Here is a 14,208-nt window from a genome sequence, read left to right on the forward strand (position 1 = left end):
TTAAGACTTTCCACTCCCAGTTTGATTGGGTGTCTTGACTTGTGCTTAGCTCTTCAAAGGGGAAATCTGCAGTTGTTCAATCCATTTTGGACTTGATTGTACCTATTGATTCTTCCCCTAGGCAATGCAAAAATGCCTTGTTTTAGCTCGACTGTTATACTCCCTTAGAACCCAAAACGTACAGTTGCTTTAACTGAAACTTATTGTGAGCAGTGAATGTAAAGTAACCCTGTATATCCCCAAATCATGATTAATGCTGGAATTTTTATATGTTTTGTAGGTCAGTCTTTGCATCCACAGCTCTTTTGTATACATTTTGACAGTGGTTGCATTGATCCAGACCCATCCCCCCCTCTTTTCACTTGAACACTGGTGGGGAAAACCCTTCTTTAAGTGAGGATTGCTCATTTAAGCCAGTGTTCTGAGTGTCTCTCTCATAACAGCCCCATAGGTACAATGTCCCGTGGATCCTGCTCGGTGTCATGTGAGCCCGCACCTTTAGTCTCTCAGCCTTGTGGTCGGAACCATTTAGTGTACACCCATATTCTCCGCCTCACCTTCTCTTCTTAAAATGCGACACGTTTCCCTGTGACGTCGAACGTTGCCAGTCCCCCTCGTAGTACGCGGTGCTTGTGAAGAGAGAAATTGTGCCCCACCCCCCAGTGGAAGGGGAGCAGGAAAGTCAGTCCACCAGCTGTAGGATGCGAGGGACTGGGTTACAGAAATGAATCCAGTGCACAGCCCTCCAGGGCATGTGGCCCCTGACGGTAGCCCTCAGCCCCAGTCTCATCTCCGTCTGCACGCTCCCCACACCGGATGGGCTCAAGATGGAAACCACACCATGCAGGAAGTCGTCCTGCAAAAATAATACGGCCGAGGCAGACCTGTCTGAATGCAGAGCTAGTATTTAGACGTCTGATGCCGAACGTCCCTGCGTTTGTCTTCACTCAAGCGATCAAGAGTGATCTGTAAGACCACCAAGCGGCCGTTGTGCTAAATACCTGCTATCTGAAGGTGCCTTTGTGCTCTTATTGGGGTCTGCGAAGTGCTTGTCGATGACGTCTTGGTTTCATCAATAGAAGTCAAGTTTTTATTACTCTTTGTCTAAACCACGTTGGTATATCTCACTACGAAGTAAAGACTAATGGCTGGTTGTATGTAGTGTTTCCACCCACACGAACCCAAAGATGCCTACCACTCCAGCTAAAACGGATAAGGAGGAACGCACTGCGCTTATTTTGGGAAACCTGCCGCTCCTGGAGTTGAAAGCTCTCATTCAGTCATGTTGGACAGTCTGCTGTAAGATGTCACACTTGTGAATCTCTTCGATGGGACGGAAATATTTCCTGCAGCGTATACCAGCCTGCTAAAATTAAAAACATGGCTCTATTTTCAGAGGCTGTTTTGTGTAATAGTAATGCCTGGGTAGGCTAGGATTTGTGTCCCGAGTGTAATTGCAGCCTTTTCAGAAATAAGCACAGTTCTCTTCCCAGGAAGGAACCCAGGCAGATCCAGCTCTCTCTCTCTCCCCATCAGACAGAGAGGCTTTGGCACCACTCCCTATATCACTTTACTTCATTTTCTTCCCTCTCCGTAATGCAACCCTTGTGACTGGAATATTCTGGAATCCTATACTGTCACATTTATTCATTTGAACGTGATATACTGTGTGAAAAAGCATTATTTGCGCTCTCTCCCACGAAGTGGTGGTGTTCCTTGATTAACAGTCATGCTTCAGTGTTAAGGGTGCTATGAAAATAAACGGTCTGTTTACTGTTAGTTACGTATTGAGTTTTGTTAGTTTGAAACACATCCCTGATTTGCCTGTAAAACACTCGGCAGTAAAGTCTTCAAATGAGTGAGCACTTGATGAACTCTCAACAACTGTAATTAAATAATATTATGTCAGTGCCACTGGCAGTGCAGTCGGCATATGGAAGCTTCCTCTGAACGGTTTGCGTTCTCAATTTGCCCCAGGTAATCTAGATGTCATAGCTCCTAAGTGGATGCCGACGGCATCTATGAGGTGCAGCCGGCAGTCTGCGTACGTGCGTGCAACACACATCAAGAGCCTCAAGCCAAATCATTCCATTGCTCATACTTGGCAGACCGCCGCGGATTCCAGTTAGGTGACATTTCCGGCCGTTGTGCCTTTGAGTCATGCCCACGTCTTAACGGTGAACTCCTGTTGCTCATCACGTCCCTGCTCCAGGTGATCAACGTGGACGGCTCGGACAGGATGACCCTGCTGGAGGACAAGCTGCCGCACATCTTTGGCTTCACGCTGCTGGGCGACTACATCTACTGGACCGACTGGCAGCGCAGGAGCATCGAGAGGGTCCACAAGACCAACGCCATCCGGGAGATCATCATCGACCAGCTGCCTGACCTAATGGGCCTCAAGGCCGCCCGGGTCACAGAGACCTTCGGTAAATGGGGAAATGGCGGGAAGGGATGTGGGTTAAAGTGTTCGATGTGAGGACAGGGAAAATGGGTGCAGCTTGGTGGTGCTACTAAATACTGTTTGCGAATTGTTAGTGAATACGTCGCCACTCACGGATGGGTCATGGGAGTGAACAGAACCACGTCTCTCTGACCACGGCTCTCTGTCGGTCTGTCCTAAAGGCACCAACGGCTGTGCTGAGGACAACGGGGGCTGCAGCCACCTGTGTTTCCACCGGCCCCAGGGTCTGCAGTGCGCCTGCCCCATGGGCCTGGAGCTGCTCAGTGACCTCAGGACGTGCATAGTGCCCGAGGCCTTCCTGCTGTTCACCAACCGCGCGGACATCCGCTCCATCTCCCTGGGAACCAACTCCAACGACGTGGCCATCCCCCTCACCGGCGTCAAGGAGGCCTCTGCCCTGGACTTTGACGTCTCCGAAAACAGGATCTATTGGACCGATGTCAGCACCAAGGTTGGGAGGTGTCCATCTTTGTTGTTTTGTTCTAGTTATTTGTTTTCCAGTGTGTTTATTTACGTGTTTTTTTTCCAATCCCCTACCCTGTTCTCTGTCCTGCAGACAATCAGCAGGGCCTTCATGAATGGCAGCTCTGTGGAGCACGTCATTGAGTTTGGCCTGGACTACCCTGAAGGCATGGCGGTGGACTGGATGGGCAGGAACGTGTACTGGGCCGACACCGGTACCAACAGGATCGAGGTGGCCCGGCTGGATGGACAGTACCGGCAGGTCTTGGTGTGTAAGGACCTGGACAACCCTCGCTCCCTCGCCCTGGACCCAGCCAACGGGTAAGATGATCAGTCCTGTCTCACTGGCATTAGTTTGGTTCATAGTAGTTGGCCCGACACCTCAGTTATTAACAGAAGGCCCAGGCAGGGCTGGGTGAATCTCCCGCCTTCACGCTTCCTTTCTCAGGGTTTCTCAGGCGGTAATGAGAGGTTGCGTCAGTGGCGCTGCGGCTTTCCCTCCGCGCGAGGAGGTGTCGGTGGACACGCGTGTTCCGACATGCCGCGGCGTCAACGTGTCACTCGGCAGAATGAAGTCATGCCCTGAAGCTGTCGGGAGTCATGCCTGTGGCTTCTGGCGCATTCTTTTCCCCGTGTCACTTCACCCCTCCTCCTCATAAACATCAGCGGGTTGAGTTACTCCACAGTGATTGTCCCCGTCGTTAGAGCTGTGGCCTTTTTCCAGCGTACCAGTGCATATTGAATTAGTGCAGGAATGCAGACGTACTCTTGGCTGGCATCGAGTGTCTTCGGGGTGTACAGTACGGGGTCTGTCTGCCCGGCTGAAAACAGCTGTGTGTCCGTCTTCCCGCAGCTACATGTACTGGACCGAGTGGGGAGGGAAACCCCGGATCGCTCGGGCCCACATGGACGGCAGCACCATCGTGACGCTGGTGGACAAAGTGGGCCGGGCCAATGGCCTCACCATCGACTACATCGACCAGAGGCTGTACTGGACGGACTTGGACACCTGCATGATCGAGTCCACCAACATGCAAGGTAAACCCTTGGTCCACATCTCCGTTCCAGTCGCCCAGCCCTTTATGACCGAGCTGATTGGTCTTTCATTTCTCTCGCCTTGACCCAAGTATTAGTGTTTATTACAATCGACTGAGGTTCTCCAAAACTAGTGTTAAATCATTGTTAGCGCACGCGATGACGTGATTTGTTGATCCTGTTCAGATCGTCGTCAGTCCGTATATGGTATGCTCCCCCCTCCTCCAGGTCTGCAGAGGGAGATTGTGGCTGACGACCTGCCCCACCCCTTCGGCCTGACCCAGTACCGTGACTACATCTACTGGACCGACTGGAACCTGCGCAGCATCGAGCGGGCCGACAAGCGCTCTGGCCTGAATCGCACCATGGTCCAGGGCCACCTGGAGTACGTCATGGACATCCTGGTCTTCCACTCCTCCCGCCAGGACGGCGCCAACGACTGCTCCCACAACAACGGCGACTGTGCCCACCTGTGCCTGGCTTCGCCCGCCGGTGCCCAGTGCCGCTGCGCCTCCCACTACACCCTGGACTCCAACAGCAGAAACTGCAGCTGTGAGTTGACAGGTCTCCGAGACGACCCCGGCGCCGTTTTGAGCGGCCCGTGTTTTATTGGCCGGCGAAACATACAATAGACCGCTGTGGGCCTTCTGTAATATAATGTAGCCCTCTGTGCGTGCATAGTTCAGTCAGTTTCTTTGTTAGCGTCTTTACTCTAGGTAGACCTATGGTATAAATCAAACCCAGAGCTGTCTGCAGCCTTTCGCCAGGCCAAACCCCAGACGTATGTCTGTCTGAATCGTGCCATGAGCAAACCTCAGACGCTCACCGAGACCTGATTTCGACACACGTGTTAGAAAGAAGGTCGCTGTGCTTACCCAGACTGAGCATTCCTCTGGTCTTGGCAGGGGATGAAGGCCTAGTGTCTTTCTACATGACTCTGTTTTCCACTCTCACTGGTGCATACTTCCCTGGCCTCTAGGCATCACTGATTGCTGCATTCTAGTAGGATGATTACAACATCCTGACTTATGGTTGGTAGGAGACAGGAGGGGGCGGGGAGGCAGGGGGCTTGTATGTTTGGATTGGACAGGCTGCCTCTAACCCCCCCTTCCCCCTGCCTGCAGCCCCCTCCAGCTTCCTCCTGTTCAGCCAGAAGGCCTCCATCAGCCGCATGGTTCTGGGGGAGCAGAGCCCGGACATCATCCTGCCCATCCACGTCATCCGCAACGTCCGGGCCGTGAACTACGACCCCCTGGAGCACCTGGTCTACTGGGTGGACGGAAAGCAGAACATCAGGAGGGCCCTGGACGACGGCACACAGGTGAGACGTGGCGATGTTTACCAGTTTTCACCGACACGTTTCAGGGGTGTGGAATATCGTCACGTGTGTGGCGTCTGTTGCACAATGCTCCGTCACTCTCCAGGTTTGGGGCGGTGTCCGCGTCGTTAGGGCGTTAACAGTTACGGGACCTCCCTCTGTTCTTCATCCTGCTCTAGTCCTCTGTAGTGGTGTCCAGCGCCTCCACCCATCAACAAATGCCGGACCGGCAGCCCCACGACCTAAGCTTGGACCCCTACAGCCGCACCGTCTACTGGACCTGCGAGGCCACCAACACCATCAACCTCCAGCGGCTAGACGGCGACAGCGTGGGCGTAGTACTGAGGGACGAGCATGACAAACCCCGCGCCATCGTGGTCAATGCCGAGCACGGGTGAGGACGGGAGGGGGAGAGTCACGCAGCTAAAAAAAAAAAAAAACGTGGGGTCTTCGCGCTGTTGCGGATTTTAGGGCGGATTGAATTCTTTCCGCTGTGTTCGTGGCTGACTGACTCGAAAACTGTGTTTAGGAATGGCAGCGTTTTTCTGTTTCAAATCAGCCTGGCTCTGTTTCCAAATCAACCAGAGTGTGGTGCGCTTGGGAACGAAAGACAGAGGGAACTCGCTCCCTTGGAAGCTTTTGAAAATATACTGTGCTTCCAAAATAGTTGTGTCCCCCTATGAAATATAGCTCTTTTTTGGGAGCCGGCGATGCCACTTGTATTTAAATCCAGCCATTGGCTGAGTGGAGTGTGCCTGGGTCCAGATTAGGGACAGGGTGTGGCACCCCTCCAAACAGCAGGGTAATTAGTGGGTGATCAGGTGTTTAGTGATGTGGTGTTGACAATTTGACATGGGAGGCTCCACGAACAGAGCAGCGTTTATTTTCCTTCGATAGGGCAGGGATGGAACCACAGTCCTCCAGTAAGTACGAGGCTGAGATCGGGTCAGGCCATATGCGAAACAGATGGTTGTGTACGCTGGTTGGTGCTGCCCTCGCCTCCTCCTCTCTCCCCCTTTCTCCGTCTCTCGCTCGCTCCGGTGATGCAGCGGTACGGTCAGGCCGTGGTCTGGCCTTGGCAGGCGGCACTGTAATTGTGATGCCCATTGTTCATGCGGCTCCCTCACCATGTTGGGTTCTATTTGGGGCTGTCCTTTGTGGCTTGGCCCGGATATGGTAGAGGTGACCCAGAGTCAGGGAGTAAATAAATCAACATGAGACGTGTTGTTTAGAATCCCAACCAGCATGGCCAGAACAGAGCGTATGGCAACCAGCTTGGACAATTATTTTGCATTTGACACGGTCTTGTAGTTTTCCATCATATTTGCTTGAGTTTTGTTTAGTTGTGTTTGTCTCTTCCTGGGCATTGAAGGGAATGGGTAAACACTGAAGTTGTTTTGGCCCAGCTCTGTACATAAGCTCCAAGCAGGTGGAGCATCTGTCAGGTTTCATTTGTTTATTCTCCCACCTTCCCTTGAGTTGTGAGAGCTTCTAGATTTACTCAAGTCATTCTGTTATTACAGTTATACCTTAACTGATTACACTCACAGACTGATATATTTTTTAAATCCCTTTGACTTGAGGCAGAACAAACTTGAAAAGCAGAACCAAATTACTAACAGATGAGCATTTCAGCAATAACATTTTTCCTCAAGTTTTCTCTGTCCAAACAAGCGTTCGTTTCTTATCAGAGCTGATAGAAGCTGGCATCAGACACAACAAACAGAGGGGAAAGCCCACACAGCCAGACAGAGAGCCTCTAGACCTCCAAGTCTGTAGAGAAGTTTCACACAGAAAACAGCCTCTATTCCACCTGGTTTATAGAGGTTTCACACAGCCAGAGAGCAGCTTCTAGTCCTCCAGGCTCAGACTGAGGGAGAGGCTTTAGTCTACACCCAGCTCAGTAGAATACAGGGTGGAGGAGAACCCTGCCCTTCCAACCCATCCAAACACATACCACAGGATGATTTATCTCCCATCCATCAGCATCCCTCTCTGGCTGTTTTCCATGAGGTTGGAGTGCGATGATATATCTGCCGTGGCACAATCCTGTTCAGGGCTGGGAATGAAGGACACAGAAATGGAGGCCTAGGAGCGGTCGGCGTCTGGCTGCATGCTTCGGTCTTGGCCGCTCCAGTTGTCTAACCTCCGTCTGCCCTGCAGGTACATGTACTTCACCACCATGCAGGATCGGTCCGCTAAGATCGAGGGAGCGTCTCTGGACGGGACGGAGCGTGAGTCTCTGTTCACCACAGGCCTGATCCGGCCCGTGGCCCTGGCCCTGGACAACAAACTTGGAAAGCTCTTCTGGGTTGACGCTGACTTGAAGCGCATTGAGAGCAGTGACCTCACCGGTAAGTTGAAAGGGGAACGGACAAGTGGCCACCGAGGGCATCAGCATACATAAACGCCACCAAAACACCCACGTGATATGTCCCTGCAAACACAGTGTGGTCAATAGGAGGAGCCAGGTTCGCTCATAGGAAAAGACTAGTGAGGCCAGGGCGGATGTCTCCCAGACTCTATTCAAATATAATCTCGGTCCCTCCCTCACACAAACACAGACATTAGACTTGTCTGGTTAATCTCTGACTGTCAGACAGCTGCAAGCCATGGTCTTTGACCCTCTTCTGTCTTGTCCTGACGCAGAGATAGAGAGGTTTGATGTCCACCTGGTTGCTGATGAGCTCACATTTATCAGTTACGCACAGGTTTAGCTTCCTTCTCCCTGCATCTGTCAGCCTGGCCTGGAAGTCTGGGGTGGATAGGAGTAAGACCGCACCCAGACTGATTTATCCTGGCCATTACTCCACCATCAAAGACTAGTGTAATACAAAACACCTGAGCGTATCTTGACTTGAACGCACCGTGTTTGGACGGAGATATCAATGGAATCATTTCAAATGTATGAGTAACGGTGTGTCCAGTTGTTTTATTAAAGGGCTAAAGGGGCTGTTGCCGGGCCCTAAGCCCAAGGATCCAACAACGTTTCTCAGGCAGAATCTTTCAAACGTTCAAGTTTGGTTTAAATCACCCTTCTGACAAGGTCGTTCCTCTTCCCCCTCCTAGGAGCCAATCGAATCGTTCTCCAGGACTCTAACATCCTGCAGCCCATGGGTCTAACGGTGCTGGGCGAACACCTATACTGGATCGACAGACAGCAGCAGATGATTGAGAGGGTGGACAAGCTGACGGGCGAGAAGAGGACCCGCATTCAGGGACGCATCTCCTACCTGACCAGCATCCACGCTGTGGAAAACATGGACTACACCGAGTTTGGTAATGCTGCCACAATCTCTCTGGAGCTACCTCGAACACCACCGTTCGCGCCACGTATTTAGGAAACACCAGTGTCCTCATGCCCGGTTGTGCTCGGCACAACAGGCATCTGTCAACACTGTTGTCGCACTTCCATTTCAAAGGCTGACTGTCCGTCTCTTTCCCTCCCCCTCTTCCCTCCACCAGCATCGCATCCCTGTTCCCGCGACAACGGAGGCTGCTCTCACATCTGCATCGCCAAAGGAGACGGGACGCCGCGCTGCTCCTGTCCCATGCACCTGGTCCTCCTGCCCAACCTGCTAGTCTGCGGAGGTAGGGCATCGCCTGACGCTCCCGGTCAATCTTGGCCAGCGTCCTCTCGCCAGGCGCCGGCGGTGAGTCTAACCCTGCGCTCGTCTCCTCAGAGCCGCCCACCTGCTCCACGGAGCAGTTCACCTGCGCCACTGGGGACATTGACTGCATCCCCATGGCGTGGCGATGCGACGGCCTGGCCGAGTGCGACGACAACAGCGACGAGGAGAACTGCCCCGTGTGTTCGGCTTTCCAGTTTCAGTGCGACAAGGGCCAGTGTGTGGACGCGCAGCTGCGGTGCAACGGCGAGCCGGACTGCGCCGACAACTCGGACGAACAGGACTGTGACAGTAGGTTTCCGTGCGACTCCGAGACTCTAGGCGGCTGATTGCACAAGCGCGACCTTGTGTGTATTGATTGTAATGAGAAAGTACGGCGGGTTTTATAACTTTGGACTCTTCCGTCTTCCCCCTCAGCCATCTGCCTGCCCAACCAGTTCCGCTGCAACAACAACCAATGCATCCTGAAGAAACAGCACTGTGACTCGTACAACGACTGTGCGGACAACTCGGACGAGATCTTCTGCGGTGCGTTTTTACTTAACCCGCTCTCACTGTTGTGAAACGTTTGCCTCGTCCGTGCAGAATCTTCACGGGCGTATGCTTTTTTTTTTTGTCTTTCATTTTCTCCTAAGAAGTCAGCCTGTTTGTATTGTGGAATTTGGCGGGCTCCTCGGACTTGGCAGCGGCCTGTTAAACATGTCGTAATGTCTTCGCCCGTCTGTTGTAGAATTCCTCACCCCCTCGTCAAACGACGTCCACTCGTCGTCTCACGGCAGCACCATCGGGCCAGTCATCGGCATCATCCTGTCCGTCTTCGTGATGGGAGGCATGTACTTCGTGTGCCAGCGGGTCGTGGGCCGCCGCTACAAAGGTCCCAACGGAGCCTTCCCCCACGAGTACATCAGCGGCACGCCACACGTGCCCCTCAACTTCATCGCCCCGAGCAGCTCGCAGCACGGGACCTTCACAGGTAAAGGCGTGGTGTGGCACGGGACCGTGAGACATGATAGAATTCACCTTGCCAAACCTGTGGTTGTTCTGACCGTGTTGCGTTGCTCAGGTATCTCGTGCGGGAAGTCTATGATGAGTTCGGTCAGTCTGATGGGAAGCAGCAGCAGCGGAGCGCCGCTGTACGACAGGAACCACGTGACGGGGGCCTCCTCCAGCAGCTCTTCCAGCACCAAGGGCGCCTTCTACCCCCAGGTGGGTGCCCAACCCCTGTTTGCACTATTCTAAGACACAAGTACGATCTCCACAATGCCACCTGCAATTCAACGGGCACTTGTTTGTCTGGATTCCTCATTCACAGATGCTCAACCCGCCTCCGTCTCCAGCCACTGACCGTTCCCTGTATAACGCCGAGATCTTCTACTCCTCCAACAGTCCCTCCACCACCAGGTCGTACAGGTGAGGGAAAAGGGCACACGAGATCCGTTCCCCCACTGTCATGGCGTGGGCCGCCTGATTTGAATTGGCGTCTGTCTTTGGTGTTGTGACGTTAAACCGTGGTGTCTTGTGCTCTCTCCCCGCCTGCTCCTTAAAGGCCTTACCTGATGCGAGGCGTGGCGCCCCCCACCACCCCCTGCAGCACCGACGTCTGCGACAGCGACTACACCACCAGTCGCTGGAAGAGCAACAAATACTACATGGACCTAAACTCCGACTCGGACCCCTACCCTCCGCCTCCTACCCCCCGGAGCCAGTACCTGTCAGCCGAGGAGAGCTGCCCGCCTTCTCCTTCCACGGAGCGCAGTTACTTCCACCTCTGTCCCCCGCCCCCCTCACCTTGCACTGACTCCTCATGACACCCGGGGAAATAGCCATGTCTGTAAATAGTTTTAAATATGAACAAATGAGATAATTATATTTTATTCATTTCCGCTGATTGCCATGGATTAAAGTGGGGACGGGGATGAGATAGGACCAGATCAAGTGAGAAGTTGTTGTACAGTGTGGATTGGATTTTCGTTTTGTCATGTTTCCCGCCCTCGTTTCAGATGGAGTATCCCTCTAATTAGAGACTACTTTAATTTTTACTCCATTCCTTTGACATTTCTTTGTTCTTTCAGCAAAGTACTATAGAACCTTCCTCAAAGACAGTGAGATTTTTAAGAAAGTTCTGTCACCGATATTGGTTTGTGGAAATTCTTAATTCACAAATGTTGCACTGGTAATGTGTTCAGCTACATTATCATTACAAATACCAAAATATTTTTTTGCGAAAAAAAGAAAAATGTATATATTTGTAATTAAGTAAATAATGAGTTTTTCATAACAGCCATGAGATGTTCTTATTAATTTTCTTTGTGAATTTAAAATGGTCCCGAGCATATGTTTGTTTGGTTTATAGTTTACCAAAAGTCTGTTTGCTGCTACTGTACATACTTTACTCTGAATTATGAAAACACTTAAAAAAGAATGCACCCAAGAAAATAATTTGCATATTAAGACTGACAATAGATTATGAAGATTATTTTACTGTTTTAATTATTCGTATAGCATTATTACAATTGTTTTAGTTTTTCGTGTAGAAATGTGTAAACATGTTGATATGTGAAATTATGTAAAGTGTTGTGAAGGAGTCTGGACAAACTCATCAATCTAAAATGACAAATGAGACAAATTGCTTTGTAGTTTTCAGTAAGAAAGCTATTCTGTCATCTTTAATTAATGTTTGAAAAACAGGATGATTAAACTGTAGTGAAACCCTCACTACCCACACTTAATCATTTTCAATATATTTCATCGAAGTGGTAAATTTCATGCCCCTACAAAATCAAGGCTTCATTATTGTATATCTTTGGTAGGTATGCAAGCTGTCAATGTTGCCAAATTGAGCACTTAAACTAAAAATGAACTATACAACCAGTTATGAAATGTGAACAGTGAATGTAAAATGACTATGGAACATGTAGAGGGGAATGTTTTGAATTCACACATTCTCTTCATGCTTCTTTCCGAGGTTCCTCTTGGCCATTTTGATATTTTTATGTACAAGCAATTAACAGTGGTGCTGACATAACATTAAATGAAATAATGTTTAATTGTAACACAGTGATCAAAAGCATCAGTCTTCCATCTTGTTGGTTGAACACCTCTTGCTTCTCCTGTAGAATGTCTTTGGGTTCCTCAGACCTTTACCACACAACCCGCTGCCCTGCCCATTTGAAGCCATGTCCTTACTGGACACAGGCATCTCCAGCTGTACTTCATTGTGCCAGTATATACTGTAGATGCTCACCTAAACCTTTTGTGTTTTGTGTCTAAATGCCTTGTGTACTTTACACTTGTGACCATTTTTGTATCAAAAGCATTTTTTATATAATAAAGGTTCTATTTTAAGGAACAAATGTGTGATTCGTTTTGTTAATCTTATGTTATATACGGATTTCCCAAAGGGATTTTAGTGATGGAAAAATAGTTTCCTTTTTAGTTAAAATACTACTGCACTCGTTATATCAATCATTGATAAATACTGCCATCATGTGGAGAAAGTGGTTTTCATACATGTGTTTATTTTTTAAACCTATTTAAACTTTTCTCAAACAAACGTTCTACATTTAAAAAAAAAGAAAAAGATCTATCAAATTATAGACTAGGTATGGCCACAGTAGTTTGCATAAAGGATATGCAGAGTTTACTGTATGCTGAGGGGGCATTCATCATGAAAATGTCCTTCATGGCCACCCAATTCATGGGCTGTTTTCATTGCTACCATCCAACAGGCAGAGACGATTAGAAACCTATTTGGGCTGGATGTGTAATATGTTGTCTATATCTATAAACAGCATATTACAGAATCACTGTCATGCCTCAGTTAGCCATGAAATCATACCTTTGAAAGCGAGTGTCCTGGGGCACATATGGGCTCATAAGTAGCTGTCCACAATTTCAGGCCACTGGTTGTAAAATTGGCATGTAGAGCTAAAAAGGTCACAAAAACATTATCATGTATGTGCCATTTTGTGCCGCATGTCATTCACCATCAAACTTCTAATTTCATGGCAAATTGAGGTATGAAAGTGATTGTACTTATATATTGCACATATAAACAACATATTATTACACATCCAGCCCATAATGGGTGATTTAGAAGAAATTGGTAATCACGAACATACAAGAATGCAATTTTAATTACATATGAAAGATAGGTGGATGAAGATGAGATGAGATGAGAGATGAGATGAAAGATAGTTGGATGAAGATGACATGAGAGATGAGAGATAGGCTAAGGCTAAAACGGGGGATAGAGAAAACATGAAAAGGTATTTCTTAGACAGAGAGAGCAACATCATTTGACAATAAAACTCACAGGGCTGAGCATGATTTATGCATGTTGGCCTCTAGTCAACCCTATTCAACTGATGCCCTAATTAAAAATCAGCTCAGTCTATTTAAGCTATTGTTTTTATTGATTAATTACCGTTAACCATTCTGGATTGATAAAGTATTGATAGTTGGAGCACAATGGCCCCTATTCAGATTTTCTCAATAATTTTAAATATGTATTATCACTTTGTTTGCCCTGGCCCAAGGGAGAGGAAGCCTAATGGCATAGGCTAGTCCATCCAGCAACTGTTGGTAGCATAAAGGATAATATAGTACGGAGATATGCATTAAGTTATTTTCCAATAGAAATTCACACACATGCTTGTAGGTGACATAAATTAAGCCAGTGACAGTCCTTTTTATGAAGTGATCATACCGAGATTACCACTAACACAGCTCAAGTCAGCTCATTGGCTGACAGCCGCGTGTACATTCCATACAACAGTCTTCTGGTTTATCAATTTGACATGGGCCCTCGGATACCAGATAAAAAATATACAGCTGCACCGTTGAGAGCACCTTCACATGCTGCATCATGGTATGACAACTGTAACGTCCTCAAGTGCAAGATGCTTCAGTGGGTGGTGCACACAGCTACGTTCTTCACCAGTGCCAAGCTTCCCGTAATCCAAGACCACTACACCAACCTTGTTCCAGTCAACAAAGCTGGCTGTGTTGGCTTGTAGTGACTAAGTTATACCAGCAGGTGTCAGTGCACATCACAGTCAGACTGAACTGGGAGAAAAGCTGCAACATAGAATAAGCAGGTTTGGCCTTCTCCTAACCCAGTCACAGTAGGGGCCTCTGGATGCTTCTGTATGTTTCTGATGTTTGCTGAGGCTGATGCATACATAATAGCGGTAATTCCACAATTGCTGTAGTTGAAATCCTATATCAAGCAAGGATGGGGAAACATTTCACTTTCAAAACTACAGCAATTGGTCTCCTCAGTTCCCAAATGCTATAAA

General features: G+C 49.1%; 1 protein-coding gene across 1 annotated transcript in view; it reads left to right on the forward strand.

Moving 5' to 3' along the window:
- The window catches only part of lrp5 (low density lipoprotein receptor-related protein 5), a 43,741-nt gene extending 31,490 nt beyond the window's left edge, over nucleotides 1-12,251 (forward strand). The window contains exons 9-24 of the mRNA XM_013139019.3: nucleotides 2,213-2,429; nucleotides 2,626-2,915; nucleotides 3,021-3,247; nucleotides 3,780-3,964; nucleotides 4,190-4,513; nucleotides 5,086-5,282; nucleotides 5,459-5,673; nucleotides 7,443-7,633; nucleotides 8,349-8,558; nucleotides 8,745-8,870; nucleotides 8,963-9,199; nucleotides 9,326-9,436; nucleotides 9,639-9,881; nucleotides 9,972-10,114; nucleotides 10,221-10,318; nucleotides 10,455-12,251. Coding sequence (XP_012994473.2) covers nucleotides 2,213-2,429; nucleotides 2,626-2,915; nucleotides 3,021-3,247; nucleotides 3,780-3,964; nucleotides 4,190-4,513; nucleotides 5,086-5,282; nucleotides 5,459-5,673; nucleotides 7,443-7,633; nucleotides 8,349-8,558; nucleotides 8,745-8,870; nucleotides 8,963-9,199; nucleotides 9,326-9,436; nucleotides 9,639-9,881; nucleotides 9,972-10,114; nucleotides 10,221-10,318; nucleotides 10,455-10,716 — 3,276 coding nt within the window. The 3' untranslated portion in view covers nucleotides 10,717-12,251. The remainder of the gene's footprint in view (nucleotides 1-2,212; nucleotides 2,430-2,625; nucleotides 2,916-3,020; nucleotides 3,248-3,779; nucleotides 3,965-4,189; nucleotides 4,514-5,085; nucleotides 5,283-5,458; nucleotides 5,674-7,442; nucleotides 7,634-8,348; nucleotides 8,559-8,744; nucleotides 8,871-8,962; nucleotides 9,200-9,325; nucleotides 9,437-9,638; nucleotides 9,882-9,971; nucleotides 10,115-10,220; nucleotides 10,319-10,454) is intronic.
- The last annotated feature ends 1,957 nt before the right edge of the window (nucleotides 12,252-14,208 follow it).

The sequence above is a fragment of the Esox lucius genome, chromosome 19, assembly GCF_011004845.1.
Source record: "Esox lucius isolate fEsoLuc1 chromosome 19, fEsoLuc1.pri, whole genome shotgun sequence".
In the NCBI taxonomy this organism is placed as follows: domain Eukaryota; kingdom Metazoa; phylum Chordata; class Actinopteri; order Esociformes; family Esocidae; genus Esox; species Esox lucius.